This window comes from Oncorhynchus mykiss, chromosome 12 (genome assembly GCF_013265735.2).
Source record: "Oncorhynchus mykiss isolate Arlee chromosome 12, USDA_OmykA_1.1, whole genome shotgun sequence".
Taxonomy (NCBI): Eukaryota; Metazoa; Chordata; class Actinopteri; order Salmoniformes; family Salmonidae; genus Oncorhynchus; species Oncorhynchus mykiss.
In genome coordinates, this window is record NC_048576.1 from 65,061,088 (window position 1) to 65,086,391 (window position 25,304).

Genomic DNA, 25,304 nt, shown 5'->3' on the forward strand with positions numbered 1-25,304 from the left:
CAATGCAAATAGTCTGGGTAGCCAATTGATTAGATATTCAGGAGTCTTATGGTTTGGGGGTAGAAGCTGTTTAGAAGTCTCTTGGACCTAGACTTGGCGCTCCGGTACCGCTTGCCATACGGTAGCAGAGAGAACATTCTATGACAAGGCTGGAGTCTTTGACAATTTTTAGGGCCTCCTCTGACACCACCTGGTATAGAGGTCCTGGATGGCAGGAAGCATGGCCCCAGTGATGTGCTGTGCCATTGGCACTACACTCTGGAGTGCCTCTTCATCCTGCTGCTTAGGCCAAGCAGTTGCCATACCAGGCAGTGATGCAACCATGCTCTCAATGGTGCAGCTGTAGAACCTTTTGAGGATCTGAGGACCCATGATAGATAGGGTTAGGGTTAAGTTAAAGAGTTAAACTAGGGTTAAGGGAAGGGTTAGGGGAAGGGTTCGCTAACATGCTAAGTAGTTGCAAAGTAGCTAAAAGCTTCTAATTAGCCAAAATGCTCAAGTTATCTGTGATAATTTCTGAACTCGCAACCTTTGAGTAGCTAGACATTCCCGTTATATGCCTACCCATCCACCCCGACCAGCCACCTTCCTTTTGTTTTTGCCTTAGGTAAACATCTGTCTTATGTAACAAAACGTAACATATCATACTAAATGGAGTGTCTCAGATTTATGTACAGAATAATACGAAATGCTCTGAGACCAGGTTGGTTTGCAGCACAATACCCATGACGCTGTCCAAGTTCGTTCACAGTGGGGAAGGGGTTTAAAGCATGAAACGGGAAATGCTGATGCTTTCAAGAATGTGCATAGTGAAGATACAGGACTCCCTGGGGAGATGGATATTAACCAAGAGATAAGCCAGTAAGATGAGAGGAACTGTGGTGATGTGGGAAGGGGTTTGCTGTCAACCCTACTGTACCACTAGGCCCTTGAGATCATATGTAGTAAAGATCCACTCCGCACAGTGCCTTGGGCTGTACAGCAGCACAAACTCCCTCAAAACTGTGATACTATTCATATAATAAAGTGTAAGACATAAGCCAGTGTTCTCACTTGGAACAAACGTGGCGGAACTTTGGATCCCAAAGCAGCTGCTCGTCCACTTTCAGAGCACCCATTCTAGCGTGACGGCTGGAGTGGTGCCTGTCAGTGATTGTCACAGCTCACCTGGCACTGGCTGGCATCGACGCATCAGACGAAAAGCTGTCTAGCCTAGTGCCAGTCAATGTTTCACCTTGGCCTTATTTGTTATTAACTTTGCTTGAGCCCACTTCATTAGAGTCCGTTTTGCAGAGTTCCCATTCAAACATGTTGTTAAAGACCTTTGTTGCCAAGGTACCGAACATGAACTTAACATCAGCATTGAATCAAGCTGCAAATCATTGACATACAGTGCCTTGCGAAAGTATTCGGCCCCCTTGAACTTTGCGACCTTTTGCCACATTTCAGGCTTCAAACATAAAGATATAAAACTGTATTTTTTTTGTGAAGAATCAACAACAAGTGGGACACAATCATGAAGTGGAACGACATTTATTGGATATTTCAAACTTTTTTAACAATCAAAAACTGAAAAATTGGGCATGCAAAATTATTCAGCCCCTTTACTTTCAGTGCAGCAAACTCTCTCCAGAAGTTCAGTGAGGATCTCTGAATGATCCAATGTTGACCTAAATGACTAATGATGATAAATACAATCCACCTGTGTGTAATCAAGTCTCCGTATAAATGCACCTGCACTGTGATAGTCTCAGAGGTCCGTTAAAAGCGCAGAGAGCATCATGAAAAACAAGGAACACACCAGGCAGGTCCGAGATACTGTTGTGAAGAAGTTTAAAGCTGGATTTGGATACAAAAAGAAAGGGACATTCTGCTACCAAAAAGGAAAAGTAAAGCAAAAAGCTGCAGATACTGTACCACAACACTTCTACCCAACTTAGAGATGTCCTCATTGTAAACCAAGGCACTTTTCCGATTACTGAAAGGGGACGATTACAGGCTTGTTTTAACAGCGATGTGGCATGTTTTTTTCCTGTAGTGGGGTCCACCATTTTTACAAGAGCCCAGAGCTCAGAAATATGAAACAGAGCCTTCAGCCCACTGCTGCAAAGGGCTTCCTGAGGTAGCCAATGGCACTATGTTCAGTCTTTATTTGGTTTAATGGATCTTAGCCACGTGTCTGTCTAATTTCACTTCGCTTCACTAACGACTTTTTAAACTAATTCTACCCTGACCAAAGTACTAATTACATAGTTTAGGACTTCAAACTGTAGCACCTTCCAAAAGTGTAATGAATGTTGCGTACCAACTACGTCAAGGACAAATCTGATGGCCAGAGGCTGAGGAGATTGAACTCATGCCCTTAATCCTTACAACTCCATAAAGAGACTTCTTGATGACTGGGGTGATGCGAGTAATTTATGACAACCTTCAAGGCATTCTGGAACAACATGGGACCATTGATTTATGCTACTTTGCTTCAATACCCAGGTACTCTCTAACCTTGACGACGAGGTAGTTTTAGTCATCGAGTCATTATAAAGAGACCCGGTGACCCAAGGCAAGGCATTATCTTAATGGGTAACCTGTACTCACACACACAAACACACACATACACACAACTCACACACACAACTCACAGATGCAATTTCCATTCCCCACACACACTCCAGCGTTACATCCTCCTGAAAAGGTCAAGTCAAATAGCCTGCAGTTGAGCAAGCAGATGCACTAACCAGTCACACAGATAGCTGACTTGACTCTAGTGTAAACACATGATGTTTGTTCATCAACGTATTTGACGTTGGGGGATGAAATAATACTTATTAATGGCTCAACAGACCCCATTTCTGCGATCTGGGTTAATGGTGTATAACGTAATATACATGAATAGAAATTGACTGAAAGAACCAGTCAATTCTTGTTTATACTGATTCAGAATCACTTTATCTGGTAATGCACAATGGCAGAAGTGTGGTATATCAAAAAGGACATAATTCTTCTTCTTTTTTTTTTTACCAAGGCTGGAACTTGCTGTAAGCCTAAATAAAAAAAACAAGGAAGGGATGACTCCCTGCGTCTCTCTGCTGAGTAAACTGAACTCACATGTTCATCTCATTCTGCTAGAAGTTAGTGATTCAGAGAATCTCTGACCTTTAATTATTGGATTTCTGCCACACAACACACAAGGGAGTAGTTAGCCCAGATATGATATTTTTATATATTAATAATACAAACCCAAGCTGGGGCCTCGGTTGACATTTTCGGCTGCCCATGAGACCTGCACATGTGTGGTGGTGTTGTTTACCCGTGTGTGCCTGCTCTGGGAGGCAGGACTCTGGGGTGAGGGGTCATGGGAGGCTTCAGCTTGACCTGGTGGTGTCTTTAAACGGCTTGTTGCAGTGGAAGCCCCTTCATAGTTCAACAGCAGGTGACTGCTACTCAAAATGAAAATGTCCTTGAGCTTTACAAAGTACTAAGTTACGCCTCACATGCAAACTTACAGTAAACTTAAGTAAAAAATACTATAAAGTACTTCTTAAGTAGTTACTTTACTATTTTTATTTGTGACAAATTTTACTTTTACTTCACGACATTCCTAAAGTAAATAATGTCATTTTTACTCCATACATTTTCGCTGACACCCAAAAGTATTCGTTACATTTTGAATGCTTGGAAAATGGTCAAATTCACACACTTATCAAGAGAACATCCCTGGTCAGCCCTACTGTCTCTGATCTGGCGAACTCACCAAACACAAATGCTTTGTTGTAAATTTTTGTCTAAGTGTTGGAGTGTGCATGCCGTCTGGTTTGCTTAGTATAAGGATTTTGAAATGTTTTCTGCTTTTACTTTTGATACTTACGTATAGTATAGCAATTACATTTACAATTGATTCTTAATTATATTTAAAATGAAATACTTGTAGACTTTTACTCAAGTAGTGTTTTACTTGGTAACTTTCACTATTACTTGAGTCATTTTCTATTAAGGTATCTTTACTTTTACTTAAGAATGACAATTGGGTACCTTTTCCACCACTGCAAAGTTACATATATACACATGCACACACACAAACTTGGTTCCCTATTGATTACTATTACCACAACAAACAGGAAATTATTAGGGGATTCCAGTGCACCCAGAAATCTATTTTAACCATTTCAAAATCAGAACTTTAACCAAGAGGGTACATCGATGACAATTTATTATTCAAGTAGCTATGATGTATTATGCATTTGGCGCTTGTTCCTAGTATTGTATTAGGGTAGTAGACGATACAGAATAGAATGAACGAGAATATAACATCCCATAGAACATGACAAAAATAGAACACAGTGTAGAACAGAACATCTCTAATGAGTTCTAGATGGGAATACTTATGTAGCCACTGCATGTTGTGGATGTTGATATACATAATATCCTGTTCAGGTAAACCGCTTTAGATATACTGTACATGGTACTTAGCTCAGCTGCAGCCTCAGTGGTTTGGTGTGGTTTGAACCTCATTTTCTGGTAGGACTGCTCTGGGATTGAACGGTCTTGGTTTTACCACACTTGTGGCCATGCCCCCATATTTACCCAGCCCAGTGTAGCTTTAAACACTGCACTGCACCACAGTCTCATTTAACTTCTTGTGAAGTAATCTGTTATTCTGCAGATCCCTGCTGCTCAGCTATGCTTGGTGGTTAGAGTCTGGATGCTGGAGTTGGAAGTAAGAACGAGAAGTGTGTTCGATTTTGACAAGGTTCTGTTGCCAGAGATTTGAACTACGACTGAGCCCAGAGAACAGAAAGCAAGTGTGTGTGTGTGTGTGTGCGTAACTTGATCTCAGGGCAATTTGTTTTATTCTGTGACACTCCATTTAGTAATATATGTTACATTGTGTTAAATTACATTATGAATGGAATAGCAGTCATACAATATCATATGAATTAGAGGACATATAGCAGGGTTCCCCACTGTTGCCCTGCTGGGTTTTTTATTATGGCCCCCCAAGTATATATAAAAATATATATTTATTAGAATTTGCATTGTTGGACATAAAAGACTGTAAAAACACCAGCAAGTCTGCTCAATTGGATGATGTCATTGGTCTTGGAAGAGTCTTGGAAGTCATGTAGTATTATACGCATTTCTCTAAAACCAGGTTGCTTGTTGCGTCTTAACAACAAATGAGAATTCCGGGGAGAATTTACGTTGGTTAGGTGAACTAACTACAAAGGTTCGGATCGTTTACATTAAAGGTTGGGGGAACTAAAGCGACAAAGGTTAGGTGAATTTACATAGAAGGATAGTTGAATTGGGTTAAGTTTAGAATAAGGGTTAGTGGAAGGGTTAGCTAAAATACTACAGTTTTTCCTGACACAATTCCAACACGCAACCTTTGGATTGCTAGACAGTTGCGCATCACACTTACCCATCCTCCTTGACCAACCTCCCTACTTTTGTTTCTGTCTGAATTAGCTAGACTACTAGTAGGTATAAGTCTTGCAGGTGCTCAGAAATATGTAAAGTATGTTTCATATGGCTCTGAGGCCAGGCTGGTGTGTGTGTGTGGGTATCAATTCCTCATTCCGAACCTCCACATATAGCCTGTGACCCCATACAGAGAAGCTTGTTTCTCTTCATTTAGATAAGGGCTACTTCACTGCTGGTGGTGTGGGTGTGTTTGATAATTTAGTACGTAGAGTTTCTCTTGTCATTCATGGAACTAGGCAACAGCTTGACAGTCTTGGCATGTTCTCAATAGAGATAGATAGAGTGTGTGTCCCAAATGGCCCTGTATTCCCTATATAGTGCACTACTTTTGACCAGTCCCCTAGTCAAAAGTAGTGCACTATAAAGGGAATAGGGTGCCAATTAGGATGCAGGCAGAACCTTGGAACCTCAGTCCCTCCCCTGAAGACATCTCGCCAGTGTCCATCTTTGGCGGTCATGTCATGTCACCTCTATTGATGCGTGATGACATCAACCCACAGACAGAGAGAGACTGCCTCCTATAGTGAGGTTTGAGGGCATTGGTTCTTAGAAACTGCCTTTGGGTAAACCAACTGGAGATGTTCTATTCTGACCATTTTTAAAACCAAATCCTGTTTTAGAGACCCGAAACAACTGAGGTGCCTGTTTTCATTCTAGTTCATGTCTACTGCTGTAAAACTTTTGTGAAAGAGGTTTGTTAGGATTTGAGAGTGTTTTATCCTCTTGGAGGCAAAAAGGGGACTTACTGAAAATATAATATATCCCATTTAGCAGACACTTTTAACCAGTCGCGCATGCATATATTTGGCATATATTGAACCCTCAACCCTTGGTGTTGCAAGTGCCATGCTCTACTGACTGAGTCACACAGAATCGCTGTGAACTGAATTTTTTTTAAATATCTATTTTTTAACCTTTATTTAACCTCTACAGGATCGGTCCAGAACTCGGGACGGTTGCGCTAACGTAGGCTAATGCGATTAGCATGAGGTTGTAAGTAACAAGAACATTTTCCAGGACATAGACATATCTGATATTGGCTGAAAGCTTAAATTCTTGTTAATCTAACTGCACTGTCCAATTTACAGTAGCTGTTACAGTGAAAGAATACCATGCTATTGTTTGAGGAGAGTGCACAGTTATGAACTTGAAAATGTATTAATACACCAATTAGGCACATTTGGGCAATCTTTACCAGATCTATTGTGTTATATTCTCCTACATTCATTTCACATTTACACAAACTTCAAAATGTTTCCTTTCAAATGGTATGAAGAATATGCACATCCTTGCTACAGACAGTTAGATTTGGGTATGTCATTTTAGGCAAAAATTGAGTTTAACTAGGCAAGTCAGTTAAGAACAAATTCTTATTTACAGTGGCGGCCTACACCGACCAAACCCGGACGACGCTGGACCAATTGTGTGCCGCCCTATGGGACTCCCATTCACGGCCTGTTGTGATGTAGCATGACGTTACTAAAGCATCATATCCTGTTCTCCCTCGTATTGTTGTAAACCCTGTAAATTGGTCGTGTGCTTATAGTCAATACTGCCCAATGAATAAACTGGGCAGTCTGGCACATTCAAGAAACACTGCAAATAGGTTTAGGGCCCGGAGAAGAGAATCGCAATTTGAGTTTGTGTTTATTGTTCTTTTCATAATGTCGCTTCACTTTGTCCTCCTCTCTATCACATTTCTAATAACAAAAGTTGAAATTCCCTGTGAAATTACATGATTTGTCTTATTATTAATCAAATTAAAATGAAAGGAATAATGATGAAGTTCATTTTCAGGCCAGTCTTTTGCTCTTACACAGCACAGAGCTCCATCCAAGCCCTGCATTGCATTCCTCTTCAGGGCCATTCTGTTTCCCTTTTTTACATACATTGATATGCAGAGGCAAATAAATCAAAGAACCGTTTGATGCCTCTAATATCCCCATTTGTTCCTCTGAAGCCTGCACTTTAAAATAAATGAACGTGCACACTCTAACACAATCCCTGAGGCACTTGTCTGTGGAGAGCTGTGACGACCAGGGGCGCTGCGTACAGTATGCATGTGTGTGTGTGTGTGCCTTTCAAGGTGCGTTTTATATCAGATAATCCTTTTGAAAGTATGTGTGTGTCTCTGTCCATTCCTAGATACTCTGTCAACAAGAGACTGTCTGCATACACTCCACAAAAAGAAACATTCTGAAACCTCAACCTCCTTAGTGTTTTGATTTCAGATTAAAAGTGACATTTCCTGTATGACACACACCAGATATTTTTGGTTTATGTGTCTGTACTTCAATTATTTGTCTTCCAGACTGCTTTTAAGTCCCTTTATTTTAATAGGATTTGATTGGTCAGCCCCCGGACTGCTCAAATGTCTACTTAATTGGAAACATAACACACGTGTATAACTCGGCATACCCACTAGCTAGAGTTAACCATACTCCAAAATATTTTCTACTGAAGAAGACCATCGCAGTCCTTGGCTGTATCCCAAATGGGACCCTATTCCCTCTTTAGCCCAATACTTTTGACCAGGGCCCATGTTCAAAATTAGTGCACGACAAAGGGAATAGAGTGCAATTTGGCCTCCTCGTTCAGGCTTTGAGATCTCCATGAGCTGCATCTGTAAATAGAAATGAGGTAGATTTCTAGAGCTTCATACTTTCTTTGGCTGACAAATGAAAAGTAAGACATGTAAGGTTATGTCTGGAGGGAACTGAGCCAGTAACCCTTTACTTTTTTTATGAATTGTTGTACTCCATCCTAACAAATGGTTTTGTCCAGCAATACGATCTCAGGGATAAGTAGGAGGATAAGGAAATATGGGTCCAGTCTTCTCTGCCTCCGGTAATTTAGTCCGGCCTGATGAAGAGAAAAGAAGAGGGGGGGGAAGAGAGAAAAATAGAACGAGGGGGGGATGACAGAAAGCGAGAGAGTGAAGAAGAGATAAAGGTTGAGGACATAGAGAAATGGGGAAAAAATGTGGAGTAACTTACAGTGGTCATTTTGAAAGAGGGAGAAGGAATGAGGTGAGGGTGAACGAAGGTGAGGGTTAAAATGAAAGATGATGCACAGCGGGGGGAGAGACGAGAGAGAGAGAGAGAGAGAGAGTCAGAGGAATTAGTGAAATTGCTTGTGAGAGTAAAATAAACAGAGGGAAGGTAGAGGACAACATCTACATTGGCTGTACTCCAAACAGTCTCTGGTGGATTAGCCATTAATCATTTAAGAATGCACATGTTTTTTTCAAAGCTTAAAGGGCTTTGTTTTTGTCAGAGCCTCTAGGTATAGCCATGTCAGCCATGCATGCGTGTGTGCGTACATGTGCGCATGTGCCTTGTACAACCACAAAGCACTTGCTGTACCATGGCTGAAACAGGTAATCTACCACAGTGTGCATTCTGTCACATTTTAACATTGGTAGGAAAGGTTTTTTAATAAACATGATGTAATGAGCCGTTAAACAGTTAGTATAAAGTGGGAGGAATGTTGTCAATACTTGCTTTCAGAAAGTATTCACATCCCTTTAGTTTTTCATATTTTGTTGTGTAACAGAATTTAAAATGGACTAAATTTAGATTTTGTCACTGGCCTACTCACAATACCCAATAGTGTCAAAGTGGAACTGTGTTTTTTGACATTTCTACAAATTAATAAAAAATGAAAAGCTGAAAAGTCTCGAGTCGATAAGCATTCAATCACTTTTAGGGCAAGACCAAATAAGTTCAGGAGAAAACATTTGCTTAAGAAGGCACATAATAAGTTACATGGACTCACTCTGTGTTCAATAGCAGTGTCAAAGATGATTTTTGAACTACCTCATCTCTGTACCCCACACATACTGTAAGGTCTTTAAGTCAAGCATTGAAGTTCAAACACAGATTCAACCAGAAGGACCAGGGAGTTCTTCCAATGCCTTGCAAAGAAGAGCACCTATTGGTAGCTGAGTAAACATTGTTTCAATGGCGCAGAAGGAGATGGCCGCCATTTCACGATCCCAAAACCAATTCCCAAGAAAGCCAAGGTAACGGAGCTAAACGACTTCCGCCCCGTAGCACTCACTTCCGTCATCATGAAGTGCTTTGAGAGACTAGTCAAGGACCATATCACCTCCACCCTACCTGCCACCCTAGACCCACTCCAATTTGCTTACCGCCACAATAGGTTCACAGACGACCCAATCGCAACCACACTGCACACTGCCCTAACCCATCTTTACAAGAGGCATACCTATGTAAGAATGCTGTTCATCGACTACAGCTCAGCATTTAACACCATAGTACCCTCCAAACTCGTCATCAAGATCGACTGGGTACTGGACGGGCCGCCCCCAGGTGGTGAGGGTAGGTAACAACATCCCTAACCCGCTGATCCTCAACACTGGGGCCCCACAAGGGTGCGTTCTGAGCCCTCTCCTGTACTCCCTGTTCAGCCACGACTGCGTGGCCATGCACGCCTCCAACTCAATCATCAAGTTTGCAGACGACACTACAGTGGTAGGCTTGATTACCAACAACGACGAGATGGCCTACAGGGAGGAGGTGAGGGTCCTCGGAGTGTGGTGTCAGGAAAATAACCTCACACTCAACGTCAACAAAACAAACAATGATCGTGGACTTGAGGAAACAGCAGAGGGAGCACCCCCCCTATCCACATCGACGGGACAGTAGTTGAGAGGGTAGTAAGTTAAGTTCCTCTGCGTACACATCACGGACAAACTGAATTGGTCCACCCACACAGACAGCGTGGTGAAGAAGGCGCAGCAGCGCCTCTTCAACCTCAGGAGGCTGAAGAAATTTGTCTTGTCACCAAAAGCACTCACAAACCTTTACAGATGTACAATCAAGAGCATCCTGTCGGGCTGTATCACCGCCTGGTACGGCAACTGCTCCACCCACAACCGTAAGGCTCTCCAGAGGGTAGTGAGGTCTGCACAACGAATCACCGGGGTCAAACTACCTGCCCTCCAGGACACCAACACCACCTGATGTCACAGGAAGGCCATAACGATCATCAAGGAAAACAACCACCCGAGCCACTGCCTGTTCACCCCGTTATCATCCAGAAGGCGAGGTCAGTACAGGTGCATCAAAGCAGGGACCGAGAGACTGAAAAACAGCTTCTATCTCAAGGCCATCAGACTGTTAAACAGCCACCACTAACATTGAGTGGCTGCTGCCAACATACTGACTCAACTCCAGCCACTTTAATAATATAAAAATTGATCAAATGTATCACTAGCCACTTTAAACAATGCCACTTCATATAATGTTTTCATACCCTACATTACTCATCTCATATGTATATACTGTACTCTATACCATCTACTGCACCTTGCGATCTTGATGTAATACATGTATCACTAGCCACTTTAAACAATGCCACTTTTATATGTTTACATACCCTACATTACTCATCTCATGTGTATAACTGTACTAGATACCATCTACTGCATCTTGCCTATGCCGTTCTGTACCATCAATATGTACCATCAATATGTCCATATATTTTTATGTACATATTCTTCGTTCCTAACACTTGTGTGTGTATAAGGTAGTTGTTGTGAAATTGTTAGGTTAGATTACTCGTTGGTTATTACTGCATTGTCGAAACTACAAGCACAAGCATTTCGCTACACTTGCATTAACATCTGCTAACCATGTGTATGTGACAACTAAAATTTGATTTGATTTGTGCTATTGTGTATTGTAGCAGGCTCAAGGGGGTGGGGTTTCCGCATCACCAAGTTCAATAACCAAACACGCACATAAAGCACAACAAGAATACGAATGGGGAATTTATTAGGGAGCAGACCTTGGGAAAGGGGGGAATTCAGTAACCAGTTCACAGCCCACAATCCATTCTCTTTGTCCGTTCCGTTCTCCAGGGGTAATCCTAAAACTCGGGTCCTCACACAAATTGGTTCAGTACACAGTGGGGGTAATCAGAGAGTCCAGGTCACAATGAGTAATCACACAGATCATTCTCTCTTGTCTCACACTCCATAACACAGGCTTCCTTCTCAGTCCTTTCTCTGTTTGTGCACCCCGCTTCCTCTTTCATCCCCAAGCACTCCATGGCTTAATGACCCACAGACTTGCCTCATTGGGGCAGAAAGTCCATATAAGGCTCAGGGGTGGAGCCAGCGGGCTGAAAGATGTCTCCCTTCAATCACCACTCCCCTCTCCCTGCCGTCTGAGTCAAGTACATCATGTGCATTCCATTTCTTCACCAAATTCACATGGTAAATCTGGGTCAGATGCCTGTGCCCCGGCTGTCTGGCCCTATAATTAACTTCACCCACCTTCAAGGACTTCCATTGGTCCAAAAACGTACATTCTGAGGTGTGGACCAACCGACTACAGCTCAGTGTTCAACACCATAGTGCCCTCAAAGCTCATCACTAAGCTAAGGACCCTGGGACTTAACACCTCCATCTACAACTGAATCCTGGACTTCCTGACGGGCCGCCCCCAGGTGGTAAGAATAGGGAACTACACATCCACCACGCTGATCCTCAACACGGGGGACCCTCAGGGGTGTGTGCTCAGTCCCCTCCTGTATTCCCTGTTCACCCATGACTGCATGACCAGGCACAACTCCAACACCAAGTTTTCAGATGACACAACAGTGATCACCGACAACGATGAGACAGCCTATAGGGAGGAGGTCAGAGACCTGGCCGTGTGGTGCCAGGACAACAACCTCTCCCTCAATGTGATCAAGACAAAGGTGATGATTGTGGACTACAGGAAAAGGAAGAACAAGCATGTCCCCATTCTCATCGACAGGGCTGGTGTGGAACAGGTTGAGATCTTCAGGTTCCTTGGTGTCCACATCAACAATCAAGTTTCATGGTCCAAACACACTAAGACAGTCGTGAAGAGGGCACGACAAAGCCTATTCCCCCTCAGGAGACTATAAAGATTTGTCATGGGTTTTCGGTTCCTCAAAAGGTTCTACAGCTGCACCATCAAGAGCATCCAGACTGGTTGCATCACAGAATGGTATGGCAACTGCTTGTTCTCCGACCGCAAGGCACTACAGAGGGTAGTGTGTACAACCCAGTACATCACGGGGAACAAGTTTCCTGCCATCCAGGACATCTATATCAGGCGGTGTCAGAGGAAGGCTGTCAAAAATTGTCTATTTATAATCTATGTGTTGTCCCTTTTACACTATCTACGTGTACATATTACCCCAATTACCTCAACTAACTGGTGCCCCGTACATTGACTCTGTATGGGTACCCCCTGTGTATTGCCTCGATTTGTTATTTTACTTCTGCTGTTTAATTATTTGTTACTTTTATTTTCTATTTTCAATATTTCACTTTACACTTGTTGAAAAAAAATCTTAAAGCATTGTTGGTTAAGGGCTTGTAAGTAAGCATTTCACGGTGAGGTCTACTACACCTGTTGTATTCAACACAAATTTGATTTGATTTGAATATTCCTTTGTGCATGGTGTAGTTATTAAAAGGAAAACCACCCAAAAACTACATTTTGGTATTTGTTTCATTAAACCATTGTTCATGCAAAATGCATCATACCAGCTGTATTTCTATATTTTAAAAGTTGTATATCTTAAAAACTTGATTGTTACTTGTAGAACATTTTTGGACTATATCAACAATGACAAATTACACAAATAGCAAAAACTAGTTTTTGGGGGGAATTTTCATTTAATTATACTTTGGAGGGTGTATCAATACACCTAGTCACTTCAAAAATACAGGTGTCCTTCCTAGCTCAGTTGCTGGAGAGGAAGGAAACCGCTCAATGATTTCACAATCACTCCAATTTAGATCAGCTTAAGAGCTTAATGCCCGTTATCACAGAGGAAACTGAGAATGAATCAACAACATTGTAATTACTCCACAATACTAACCTAAATAACTGAATGAAAATAAAGAAGCATGTACAGAACAGAACATATCTCAAAACGTGCATCCTGTTTGCAACAAGGCACTAAAGTAATATTGCAAAAAATATGGCAAAGCATTTCACTTTTTGTCCTGAATACAAAGTGTTATATTTGTGGCACATCCAGTACAACACATTACTTAGAACCACTCTGCATATTTTCAAGCATGTGGTGGCTGCATCATGTTATGGGTTTGCTTGTAATCTTTACAGATTGGGGAGTTTTTCAGGATAAAAAAAGGAATGGAATGGAGCTAAGTACAGGCAAAATCCAAAATAAAAACCTGGTTCAGACATAGAGATGAATTCACCTTTCAGCAGGGCAATGACTTAAACACAAGGCCAAAAATATACACTGGAGTTGTTTACCAAGAACACAGTGAATGTTCCTGAGTTATCGAGCTACAGGTTTGACTTAAATGTGCTTGAAGAATCTACTGCAATACTTGAAAATGGTTGTCTAGAAATGATCAATAAACCAATTTGAAAGAGCTTGACGAATTTTGAAAAGAACATTCAGACGAGTCTTGTGAGGCACGTGGGTGTCCTAGAGCAAAACGTGTTCGTGATGGTCTCACCTTTCCACAGAGGGATATTAGTGTGTAGCCCAAAACGTTCAGACACTACAGACAGAAGTTGGCAGATCGGTTTTACCGACTTCATACGAGTCCCAAGACGCTTGGGGGGGGGGGGGGGGATCGGAGAGCAAAACGGTCTGACGAACATTCTAGCTCTGTCACCTTTCACAGATATCTGTAGGTTAAACTGATTGTTCTTTATGGGGATTTCTTTATTATGCTAAATACATTTCTGTGGGGGGCTGACATTGACTCTGGGGGGTTTAAACATGTTCAACTGCTTTCATGAGCTTTTTCCTCTCACTGCCGTGAGTTTAAGACAAGGGTATAGCTATCTTGGAATTAAGTACATTTCCAAGACGAAATCCAATCCAACATTATTTTCGAGAATCTAATTTCTTCATGACTTTTTTAATGGGAAGAAACATAGGAAGAAGCTTCAGAACATTTAAAATAACATTACTGAGGACTAGCAACTTTTCGTAGTTTAATTCTAAGCTTGAGGAAGAAAATGGCACTTACAAAGAAATGTATTCTTTAAGAAGGTTGGTCCTGGATGCTTTCCTTTCCTGGTGTCTTATTACCTCCACGTTTGTACACCAATTGTGTGAATTACAACCTTGACTGATCTAATAAACCTTGCATTAGCTGGTCCAATTCGATCAGTCATTCCTGTGGGTTGAAGAACCTGCTGGTCCTACTGAGGCCTGGGGAAAAGTTTGATCAGCCTGCCCAACTCTACTGCTATAGGGTTTTAGGAGATTATTGTGAGGTGGTTTGCTTTGCCACTGGAGGTGGGATAAAGTGGTTAGAACAGAACAGAGAAAGTGATACACCCCCTGCTTGAGGGAACGGGTCTTGTCTAGCTCTTTAGACTTACTGTAGGGAATATGTCAATTGTGACACACACACACACACACACACACACACACACACACACACAGTCCATGCACATGCTGTACTAATTATGCAAAACACACATCCAAACAAAACACACTCACACAAACTTCCCCACTGTCTCTTAACTTTTCCTATTTTTATTATGGTCCCATTATCCATCATCCCGTCATATGTATTACCAACATTATACTGCATAGCATGAGGAATTGGCGTGCTCGACTCAATGTCATAATTATACAGAAGAAGGAAAAACTGCACTCACTGCAAACACTGCAATAATTATACTATATACCACCAGCCCTTAACCTGTCTTCTGTTCTCTCCTCTACCACCAGGAGTATTACAGTGCAATGTACTGACTTAGGCATCAAGAACCTTGATACACATATTTTTTCAAAAGATTCACAATTTGATGCATAGCATTGATACCATGATGCACTGTACAGTATAATGAATAGGTACCCGTGCTTACCTTTTCCTCTATTCTCCTCTCTCCCCCCAGGAGTATCCGCTGCTTGAGGAACATCATCCACTGGAACCTGATCACAGCTTTCATCCTGAGGAACGCCACTTGGTTCGTTGTACAGCTTACCATGAACCCTGAGGTGCACGAGAGCAATGTGGTGAGTACAGGGAAGTTAATTGTACATCAATTTCAGGCCGCTTTATATGCAATATACATACAGGTAACTGCCAAAATAAAGGAAACACAATCATAAAGTGTCTTAATAGGGCGCCATCAAAAGCTGTTAGAACCGCTTCAATGTGCCTTGGCAAGTGTTCAAATCTGGTGACTGAGATGGGCAAGACATATGGTAAACATAGTTTTCATGCTCATCAAACCATTCAGTGACCACTTGTGCCCTGTGGATGGGGGCAATGTCATCAGGATATAAATTACTCACCGTAGACTGAAGGTGATCACTCAGAATGGCTATGTATTTATTGCCGTTTAACTTGCCTTGCCCTCTAAGGGTTTGAGTGGACCTAAACCATTCCATGAAAATGGACCCCACACCATAACAGCTCAAACAACTCAAGTGTTTCCTTTATTTTGGCAGTTACCTGTATATAGTTTGCTGTGATACACTGGAGACAACACAAACACAGAAGGGCAATACATTCATGCAGATAAGGAAACACACACACACACACACACACACACACACACACACACACACACACACACACAAAAATCCCCACTCTTTCATTCTATTACTTGCCCCTCTCTCCAGGCTCACTAATGAACACACACACACACACACACTCAAACTTTCACTTTCACTCATCCTCCTTTTTCCTCTCTCCGATCAAATTGGATTGCAATGTCACAGCTATCATTTCAAAAACATCTCCAGGGTCCGGGCGCATGCACACATATTCCTAACTACCTAACAGGCTTTGGAGTACTATCATGTCATCCTGGTTCACTGTTAATTGCCCCTCAGCTGGCCTGCCTCTTGATGTTATTGCTTCTGCAAACATCCCTCATCTCAGAGAAAAGAGAACATGCTTCTTTTCCTTCCCAGCTCTTTCAATTAGACTTTACTACTACTTTACTAATTAGCTCATCACCCCCTCCGGCCCCCCAGCCCTCAGAAATGAATGAATCCAACCCCCACTGTCAATATCTGACCTAAGAAGACAGACTGGGCGTGCTCAAAGCAACCCAGAGGCCTCCAGAGTGGCACAGTGATTTAAGACGGCAGGTAGCCTAGTGGTTAGAGCGTTGGATTAGTAACCCAAAAGGTTTCAAGATCGAAACTCCGAGCTGACAAGGTAAAACATCTGTCGTTCTGCCCTTGAACAAGACAGTTAACCCACTGTTCCTAGGCCTTCATTGAAAATAAGAATTTGTTCTTAACTGACTTGCCTAGTTAAATAAAGGTAAAATAAAATGTTAAAAAGGCACTGCATCATAGTGCTAGAGGCGTGACTACAGATCCTGGTTTGATCCTGGTCGCAACCGGGAGACCCATGAGGCGACACACAATTAGCTCAGCGTTGTCTGGGTTAGGAGAGGGTTTGGCCGGCTGAGATGTCCCTTGTCCAACGAGATGGGTCCCATTATGTCTGGTTAAAACCCAAACATTACATTCCACAGTAAGAACCGAATGCCAACGGTTAAGCATGGCAGTGGTAGTGTGATGGTTTGGGGATGCTTTGCTGCATCAGACTACTTTCCTTAATAAAAGGAACTATGAATTCTGCACTGTATCAGATAATGCTGAATGTCAGGCCATCCGTCTGTGAGCTGAAGCAAGACAATGCAGCAAGACAATGATCCAAAACACACAATCAAGTCATGATTGTTTAAAAAGCAACAAATTGGAAATTTTGGAATGGCCTAGTCAAAGTCCAGACCTAATCTGAATTGAGATGTGGCAGGACTTTAAATGAGCAGTTCATGCTTCAAACCCTTAAATGCAACTGAGTTAATGCAGTTCTGTATGCAAGAATACTATTTCGCGGCACTGTAACTGTGTTGCAATCGTACTACATACTATTTACAGCGTACTGTTTATAAAAAACGAATGCAGTTAAAGACAAATATCAACATACTAGGCTTATCCTAACTGAGAACACGTCAGCTAATGCGCAATTGCGTTGATTCTTGCCATTCAATAATTTTTGTACAGCACATCTGTTTATCAGCTGTTGCCTCAAAATATGATTCTCTATTTTCAAAACGGGAGTTGGCTCGGTCAAAAGCAACTCTCGAACCTCAGGAGAGTTGTTTTTCACTTTTGAAAGCTGTCATTTTTGTGTTTTTTCTTGCCCTTGGTACACTGGGTTCCCCCTGCAAAAATAGAGGGGACTGTCGTGCGTCAGTGGCGGGGATGTCAGGATGGTAGCGATATCACGCTATCACACTCAACCACGGCCCCACTTCACTGATCGGACTGGGAGTCTCTCACCCTCAATGGGTCGATTAGAGTAGAGGCTAGAGAAAATGGAGAGTTGTGAATGAACTGCGATCCTGATTTGACAGCTGCCCTGAAATGCATTTAGACTACACAAGGGGTAGAGTGGAGGGAATTGGAAAGGGTAACTTGGGATCTTAGCCCAAATACACTGAGATTGCTGGCTGTAGAGTCCCATTTTCTGTGCGACTTTGATGATTTGATGGGTAGTACAGGGTCAGGGAGTCTTTTGGTATGTCCTTGAAGTAAGTGGGGTGAGACTGTGATGCTAGACAAGGAGTCAATAACACTTTCATATTGAATAGAGATATTTCCCACTCAGTACATTACTCTTTTCTTTTCACTAGGTAACATATGAATAACTACCTGAACAAATGCTAAATTAAAATATTTTTTCTTATTGTTTGTTGACAGATCTCCTGTCTCATCTCCCAGCTGTAAATATTGTAATCAAAAGGAGACACTTTTCGATTTCTTCAAAACAAGTAAACGTTATTATTTAATGACTGCAGTAATGGAGGTTGTCAACGAATCACACCTAAAATGATTCGTTGAGAGCCCAACGACAAAAGATACCATGGCCTTTTATAGCAACGATACACCCCCTTCAGTCTACATGACAAACAACAGATGTATGGATTGAGTCACAAGGTTAAAACCTTTTGTGACTAGGGGGCAGTATTTTCATTTTTGGAAAAATGGCTAACTCTGTATTTTATGCGATAATCACTCTGAGAGCCATCAGGTGACCACTTACACAATGTAGCCGCTTACGGGTATTCTTCAACATAAATGCGTAAAACTACATCACAATGATGTAGACACCTTGGGGAATATGTAGAAAAAGTAATCTGGTTGATAGCCCATTCACTGCTCAATAGGGACGCATTGGAACGCAGAGCTTCAAAACATGAGGCACTTCCGGGTTGGATTTTTCTCAGGCTTTCGCCTGCAATATCAGTTCTGTTATACTCACAGACAATATTTTTACAGTTTTGGAAACTTTAGAGTGTTTTCTATCCTAAGCTGTCAATTATATGCACATTCTAGCATCTTGTCCTGACAAAATATCCCATTTACTTTGGGAATGTTATTTTTCCAAAAATGAAAATACTGCCCCCTAGTCACAAGAGGTTAAAATGGTGTAGAATACTTGTATGTTTGAGGAATTTTAATTATGGGATTTCTGTTTTGAATTTGGCGCCCTGCAATTTCACTTGCTGTTGGCGAGGTAGGACGCTACCGTCCCACATATACCCGAGAAGTTAATCCAGCAGCTGTGTCAGATTTCAAAAAGTCTTCGCGGCGAAAGCACACCATGCGATTATCTGAGGACAGCGCCTCGCATACAAAACCATGAAAAACATATTTCAACCAGGCAGGGGCGACACAAAAGTCAGTAATAGCGATATAATTAATGCCTTACTTTTGATGATCTTCTTCTGTTGGCACTCCAAAAGGTACCAGTTACATCACAAATGGTCCATTTGTTCGATAATGTCCTTCTTTATATCCATAAAAACTCAGTTTAACTGGCACGCTTCAGTCAATCATCAACCCAGTTTCCCTCCATCAAAATGCATACAAAATGAATCCCAAACATTACTAATAAACTTTTGCAAACAAGTCAAACAACATTTATAATCAAACCTTAGGTACCCTAATACGTAAATAAACTATACAATTTAAGACGGAGAATCGTTATTGTCTTTTCCAGAGAAAAATACCAAAGAACGCGTTCTCATTCACACGCTTGGAAATACTACAGCCAAAATGGGAGCAACCTAGAAAAACAATTTCTGGCTCATTTTTCCAAAAAACAGCCCGAAACTCTTTCTAAAGACTGTTGACATCTAGTTGACATCTAGTGGAAGCCCTAGGAACTGCAATCTGGGAGGACTTCGCCTTATAATAAAGGTGACAGCCATTGAAAATAGTGGTAGGCTGAATTTCTCTTGGGGGGGATGGTTTGTCCTCGGGGTTTCACCTGCCATATCAGTTCTGTTATAGTCACAGACATTATTTTAACAGTTTTAGAAACGTTCGAGTGTTTTCTATCCAAATCTACCAATTACACGCATATCATAGGTTCTGGGCCTGAGTAACAGGCAGTTTACTTTGGGCACTCTTTTCATCCGGGCGTGAAAATACTGCCCCCTACCCAAGAGATGTTAAGATAGCAGATCTATATAGACTTTGGACTTGTTGAGAGGTATTGTCAGTGTTGGATGACTCAGACTATCATAGGCCATGGGAAGTGAGAGCTATGATGCAGTTTAACAAGTTATGCAGGAGGTCAAATCTGCCATTCTTATACTGCCGCGGTGACCTTTGTTTGCCAGACATCTGCCTATATACCAGTCCCAAATTGGAAACATTCAGAGAGACCTTTTGACACTACTCAGAGCATGACAGAGAAACTCAACAAGCTGCATATGTTAAATAAGGATTCCAAGGTGGAGTGTCACTCGCAAATTGAGTGTTTTTCAGAGAACCAGGGCTGCATCCGAAATGGCACCCTATTCCCTATATAGAGCACTACTTTTGACAAGGGCCTACAGGGCGCCATTTCAGATGCAGCCTGGATCGGCAACAACCCCCTAAGGAGTGAGGAAATGAACCAGTGGTGGCTTGACAGCTCTCACTTTTTTTTTTCATTTTTACTAGCCTTAATATTTTTTTGTAATTCTTTCCTTCCTCTCTATAAAAGTTGTGGTGCCGGCTTGTCACGGCAGCCTATAACTATTTCCACGTGACAAACTTCTTCTGGATGTTTGGGGAGGGCTGCTACCTGCATACAGCCATCGTGCTCACCTACTCTACGGACAAGCTACGCAAGTGGATGTTCATCTGCATCGGGTGGTGTGAGTTAACACTTAGTTCATCATAGGAAAGACAGATGTGGGTTGATTGATTCTTTGTGATGAGTGACATGAATGTAAGTCAACTGTAACAGAGACGATGTGTGATATTTTACAGGTATCCCTCTTCCAATCATCATCGCATGGGCAATTGGCAAGCTTTACTACGACAACGAAAAGTAAGCACTTTTTTTATTTATTATTCTCTCCTGGGTTCTCTCTATCTCTATTCATGTCCCTGTGGTATCGATTTGTCTTTGGAATCAGGCAACAATCTTGTCCGTGTCTAGCTCCTCAGACCCATCAGAGTGATCATTGTAGTGGATGAGAGATGGATGTCGCCAAGTCATTAAACAACCAATTCATCCTCATTTTAAGGGAGTCTTAGTGAACCTGTAACCGACCATTTCCCTGCATACAGAATAGCAGGTTGACATTTATTCTCATGAGTCTTTCCCTGGTGGCAGAACTGAGCGATGTCCCCTTGGATAGGTCAGCTGCAAAGTCAAAATTGCCTATATTGCAAAAAATCATGAAAACAGAGATGGCCTTTTTGGTTTTAATTTAAGGTTAGGCATTAGGGCTAGCAGTATAGTTAAGGTTAGGATTAAGGTTTAAAATCAGATTTTTGGACTTTGTGGCTGTGCCAGTTAGTGCAGAGCTGTCTCCAAAAGAAAGACGCCCAGGGTCCCTGCTCATTTGCGTGAACGTGCCTTAGGCATGCTGCAAGGAGGCATGTGGACTGCAGATGTGGCCAGGGCAATAAATTGCAATGTCCGTACTGTGAGACGCCTAAGACAGCACTACAGGGAGGACAATTGATCGTCCTTGCAATTGCAGACCACTTGTAAGAACACCCGCACGAGATCGTTACATCCGAATATCACACCTGCGGGACAGGTACTGGATGGCAACTACTGCCCGAGTTACACCAGGAACGCACAATCCCTCCATCAGTGCTCAGACTGTCCACAATAGGCTGAGAGAGGCTGGGTGGGGGGCTTGTAGGCCTGTTGTAAGGCAGGTCCTCACCAGACATCACTTGCAACAACGTTGCCTATGGGCACTAACCCACCATCGCTGGACCAGACAGGACTGGCAAAAAGGGCTCTTCACTGATGAATCGCAGTTTTGTCTCACATGGGGTGATGGTCGGATTCGCTTTTATCATCGAAGGAATGAGCGTTACACCGAGGCCTGTACTCTGGAGTGGGATCGATTTGGAGGTGGAGGGTCCGTCATGGTCTGGGGTGGTGTGTCACAGCATCATCGGACTGAGCTTGTTATCATTTCAGGCAATCTCAACACTGTGCGTTACAGGGAAGACATCCTCCTCCGTCATGTGGTGCTCATCCTGACATGACCCTCCAGCATGACAATGCCACCAGGCATACTGCTCGTTCTGTGCGTGATTTCCTGCAAGACAGGAATGTCAGTGTTCTGCCATGACCAGCAAAAAGCCCGGATCTCAATTCCATTGAGCACGTCTGGGACCTGTTGGATCCGAGGGTGACGGCTAGGGCTATTCCCTCCAGAAATGTCCGGCGACTTGCAGGTGCCTTGGTGGAAGAGTGGGGTAACATCTCACAGCAAGAAATGGCAAATCTGGTGCAGTCCTTGAGGAGGAGATGCACTGCAGTACTTAATGCAGCTGGTGGTCACACCAGATACTGACTGTTACCTTGACCCCCCCACTGATCAGGGACACATTATTCCATTTCTGTTAGTCACATGTCTGTGGAACTTGTTCAGTTTGTCTCAGTTGTTGAATCTTGTTTTGTTCATACAAATATATTCACGTTAAATTTGCTGAAAATCAACAGTTGACAGTGAGAGGATGTTTCTTTTTTGCTGAGTTTATAATAATATATTTTTTTTTTAATCATAAAAGTTGTGCACTTGGCTTTTCTATCCAGACACAGTTCCCCCAATCCCTCTGCTTTTTTTTACCCTGAGCCGTTTTGCTCTCTCGCTCTGATACCAACAAGGTGAATACAGAACAAATAAATGATTCACTCCACTGAACTGAGTCTGTAGAATGAGGGAATCTGAGGCATCTCATCCCCTCAGAGAGCGTCTTCTCCTTTTTTCATCCCACTGCAAAGTGGATGTAATTCCACATAATTCTTTGTTTTAGGTGTTTTCTGTTGCTAGAGATGAGTGCTGGACTGTACAAAGGCCTCTTGTTCTCTGCCAGTACTGGCTTTGATAGGCTAAGCCCTCTCACCTACCTATGATGTCAATTGTGATTGGCCGAGGCCGATGCTCATTTTAGTCAACTATAAAAAAAATGTTGGCAAAGGTCCCGCAGTCTGCTTTTTCATTGAAAAAATGTGACTGGTGGACCTTCTGCATCTGCCAGTATGATTGGCTCAACTCTCTGTGTTCTAAATTGCAGGTGCTGGTTTGGGAAGAAGGCAGGAGTGTACACAGATTACATCTACCAGGGCCCAATGATCCTGGTGTTGCTGGTAAGACTGGTGTTACACAATCCTTTTCACATTTCTCCATATTTTTCCTCCTAGTATAGACATAGTGTTCTAGCCTTGTCCTTGTTAGGTTTTCTTACATCCATGACCAAGCTCTTCCCCTTTACACCTTCCCTCTAAGTGTGTTTGTATTTACAGCACCGCACAGTTAGGAACAATAACAAAATAACATTATTGTGCACTCAAGCAGAAATTGTTTTTCGAGGGCAAGTAATTGCTTCAAGACAAACAGTAGAAAGGTCATTGACATTCAATGGTGTGTGAACTTTATACCGCAGCCTTCCAACGCACACACTCACGCACATGCAGTAATACCATCGTGTGAAGCTATTTGAACGGCGTGACACCTACTACACATATGCAGAACTGACTGGGTCAGTTGGAATGAATATGATATGAGGAATATGTATGAATCGTAAATGATTGGCAGCATGCTAAACTGTGAGCGTTTTAGCTCACTTTGACTCTCTTTACACTCTCATTTCCTCCTTAATGTTGGGACTAGGGGGCACAAGGAGTTCCCTAAAGGGAACACCCCCTCCCATTCAGCTGAAAAAAACATTCTTTAGAAATATTTAACTTTCACACATTAACAAGTCCAATACAGCAAATGAAAGATAAACATCTTGTTAATCTACGCATCATGTCCGATTTAAAAAAAAAGTTTTACAGCGAAAACACAACATATGTTATATGACCATCAAATTCAAAAACGCACACAGCGATTTTTCACAGTCACAAATGCATAAATATAGATAAAATGAATCACTAACCTTTGATTATCAGAAAGTTTAAATAGGTGACTGTTTATCTCATGCCTTCTCCCTACATAACAAATCAGATACTCACACATAACGTTGGAACATGATTGAAAATACACTACCTGTCAAAGGTTTGGACAACTACTCATTCAACGTTTTTTCTTAATTTTTACTATTTTCTACATTGTAGAATAATAGTGAAGACATCAAAACTATGAAATAACACACTGTTTGGAATCATGTACTAAACAAAAAAAGTTTTAAACAAATCAAAACATATTTTATATTTGAGATTCTTCAAAGTAGCCAAATTTTGTCAGATTTGCACACTCTTGGCATTCTCTCAACCAGCTTCACCTGAAATGCTTTTCCAACAGTCTTGAATGAGTTCCCACATATGCTGAGTACTTGTTGGCTGCTTTTCCTTCACTCTGTGGTCCAACTCATCCCAAACCATCTCAATTGGGTTGAGGTCGGGTGATTGTGGAGACCAGGTCATCTGATGGAGCACTCCATCACTCTACTTCTTGGTCAAATAGACTTTACACAGCCTGGAGGTGTGTTAGGTCATTGTCCTGTTCAATAACAAATGTTAGTCCCACTAAGCGTAAACCAGATGGGATGGCGTATCACTCCAGAATGCTGTGGTAGGCATGCTGGTTAAGTGTGCCTTGAATTCTAAATAAATCACTGACAGTGTTACCAGCAAAGCACCCTCACACCAACTCCTCCATGCTCCATGGTGTGAACCACACATGCAGAGATAATCCGTTCACTTACTCTGCGTCTCAGAAATACACGGCAGTTGGAACCACAAATCTCAAATTTGGACTCATCAGACCAAAGGACATGTTTCCACTGTTCTAATGTCCATTGCCCATGTTTTTTTGCCCAACCAAGTCTTCTTATTATTGCTGTCCTTTAGTAGTGGTTTCTTTGCATCAATTTGACCATGAAGGCCTGATTCACACAGTCTCCTTGATGTTGAGATGTGTCTTGCTTGAACCCTTCGAAGCAATTTTTTGGGCTGGTAACTCTAATGAACCAATCCTCTGCAACAGAGGTAACTCCCAGCACGCTACATTTTAATGTAAACAATAGATTTTTATTGATTTTCCTCAGTAGTCAATAATCCTAAAACCTTGCTCTGAAGCATTAAATTGTTTTTTTTACTCCTTGTTTGACATACAGTCAAGATACTGTATCAGCCCAATATCAGCCTGAAAACTTGAAACCCTGTGACTATCATATTTTCCCATTGACTGCAATGTACTGAGAGAAAGGTCAAGCCTGTGACACATCTTTTCTAATTTCCTTAAATGTGTTGAGAAAAATGTCAACCATGTGACAGTTATTTCCAGCACAGACAAAGATTGTTTTATTAA

The 25,304-nt window shown here is 42.0% G+C and overlaps 1 protein-coding gene across 1 annotated transcript in view; it reads left to right on the forward strand.

Moving 5' to 3' along the window:
• Window positions 1-25,304, forward strand: part of crhr1 (corticotropin releasing hormone receptor 1) — a 166,349-nt gene that overhangs the window by 110,057 nt on the left and 30,988 nt on the right. Inside the window, exons 7-10 of the mRNA XM_021624572.2 lie at window positions 15,387-15,507; window positions 20,519-20,672; window positions 20,788-20,848; window positions 23,068-23,140. Coding sequence (XP_021480247.1) covers window positions 15,387-15,507; window positions 20,519-20,672; window positions 20,788-20,848; window positions 23,068-23,140 — 409 coding nt within the window. The remainder of the gene's footprint in view (window positions 1-15,386; window positions 15,508-20,518; window positions 20,673-20,787; window positions 20,849-23,067; window positions 23,141-25,304) is intronic.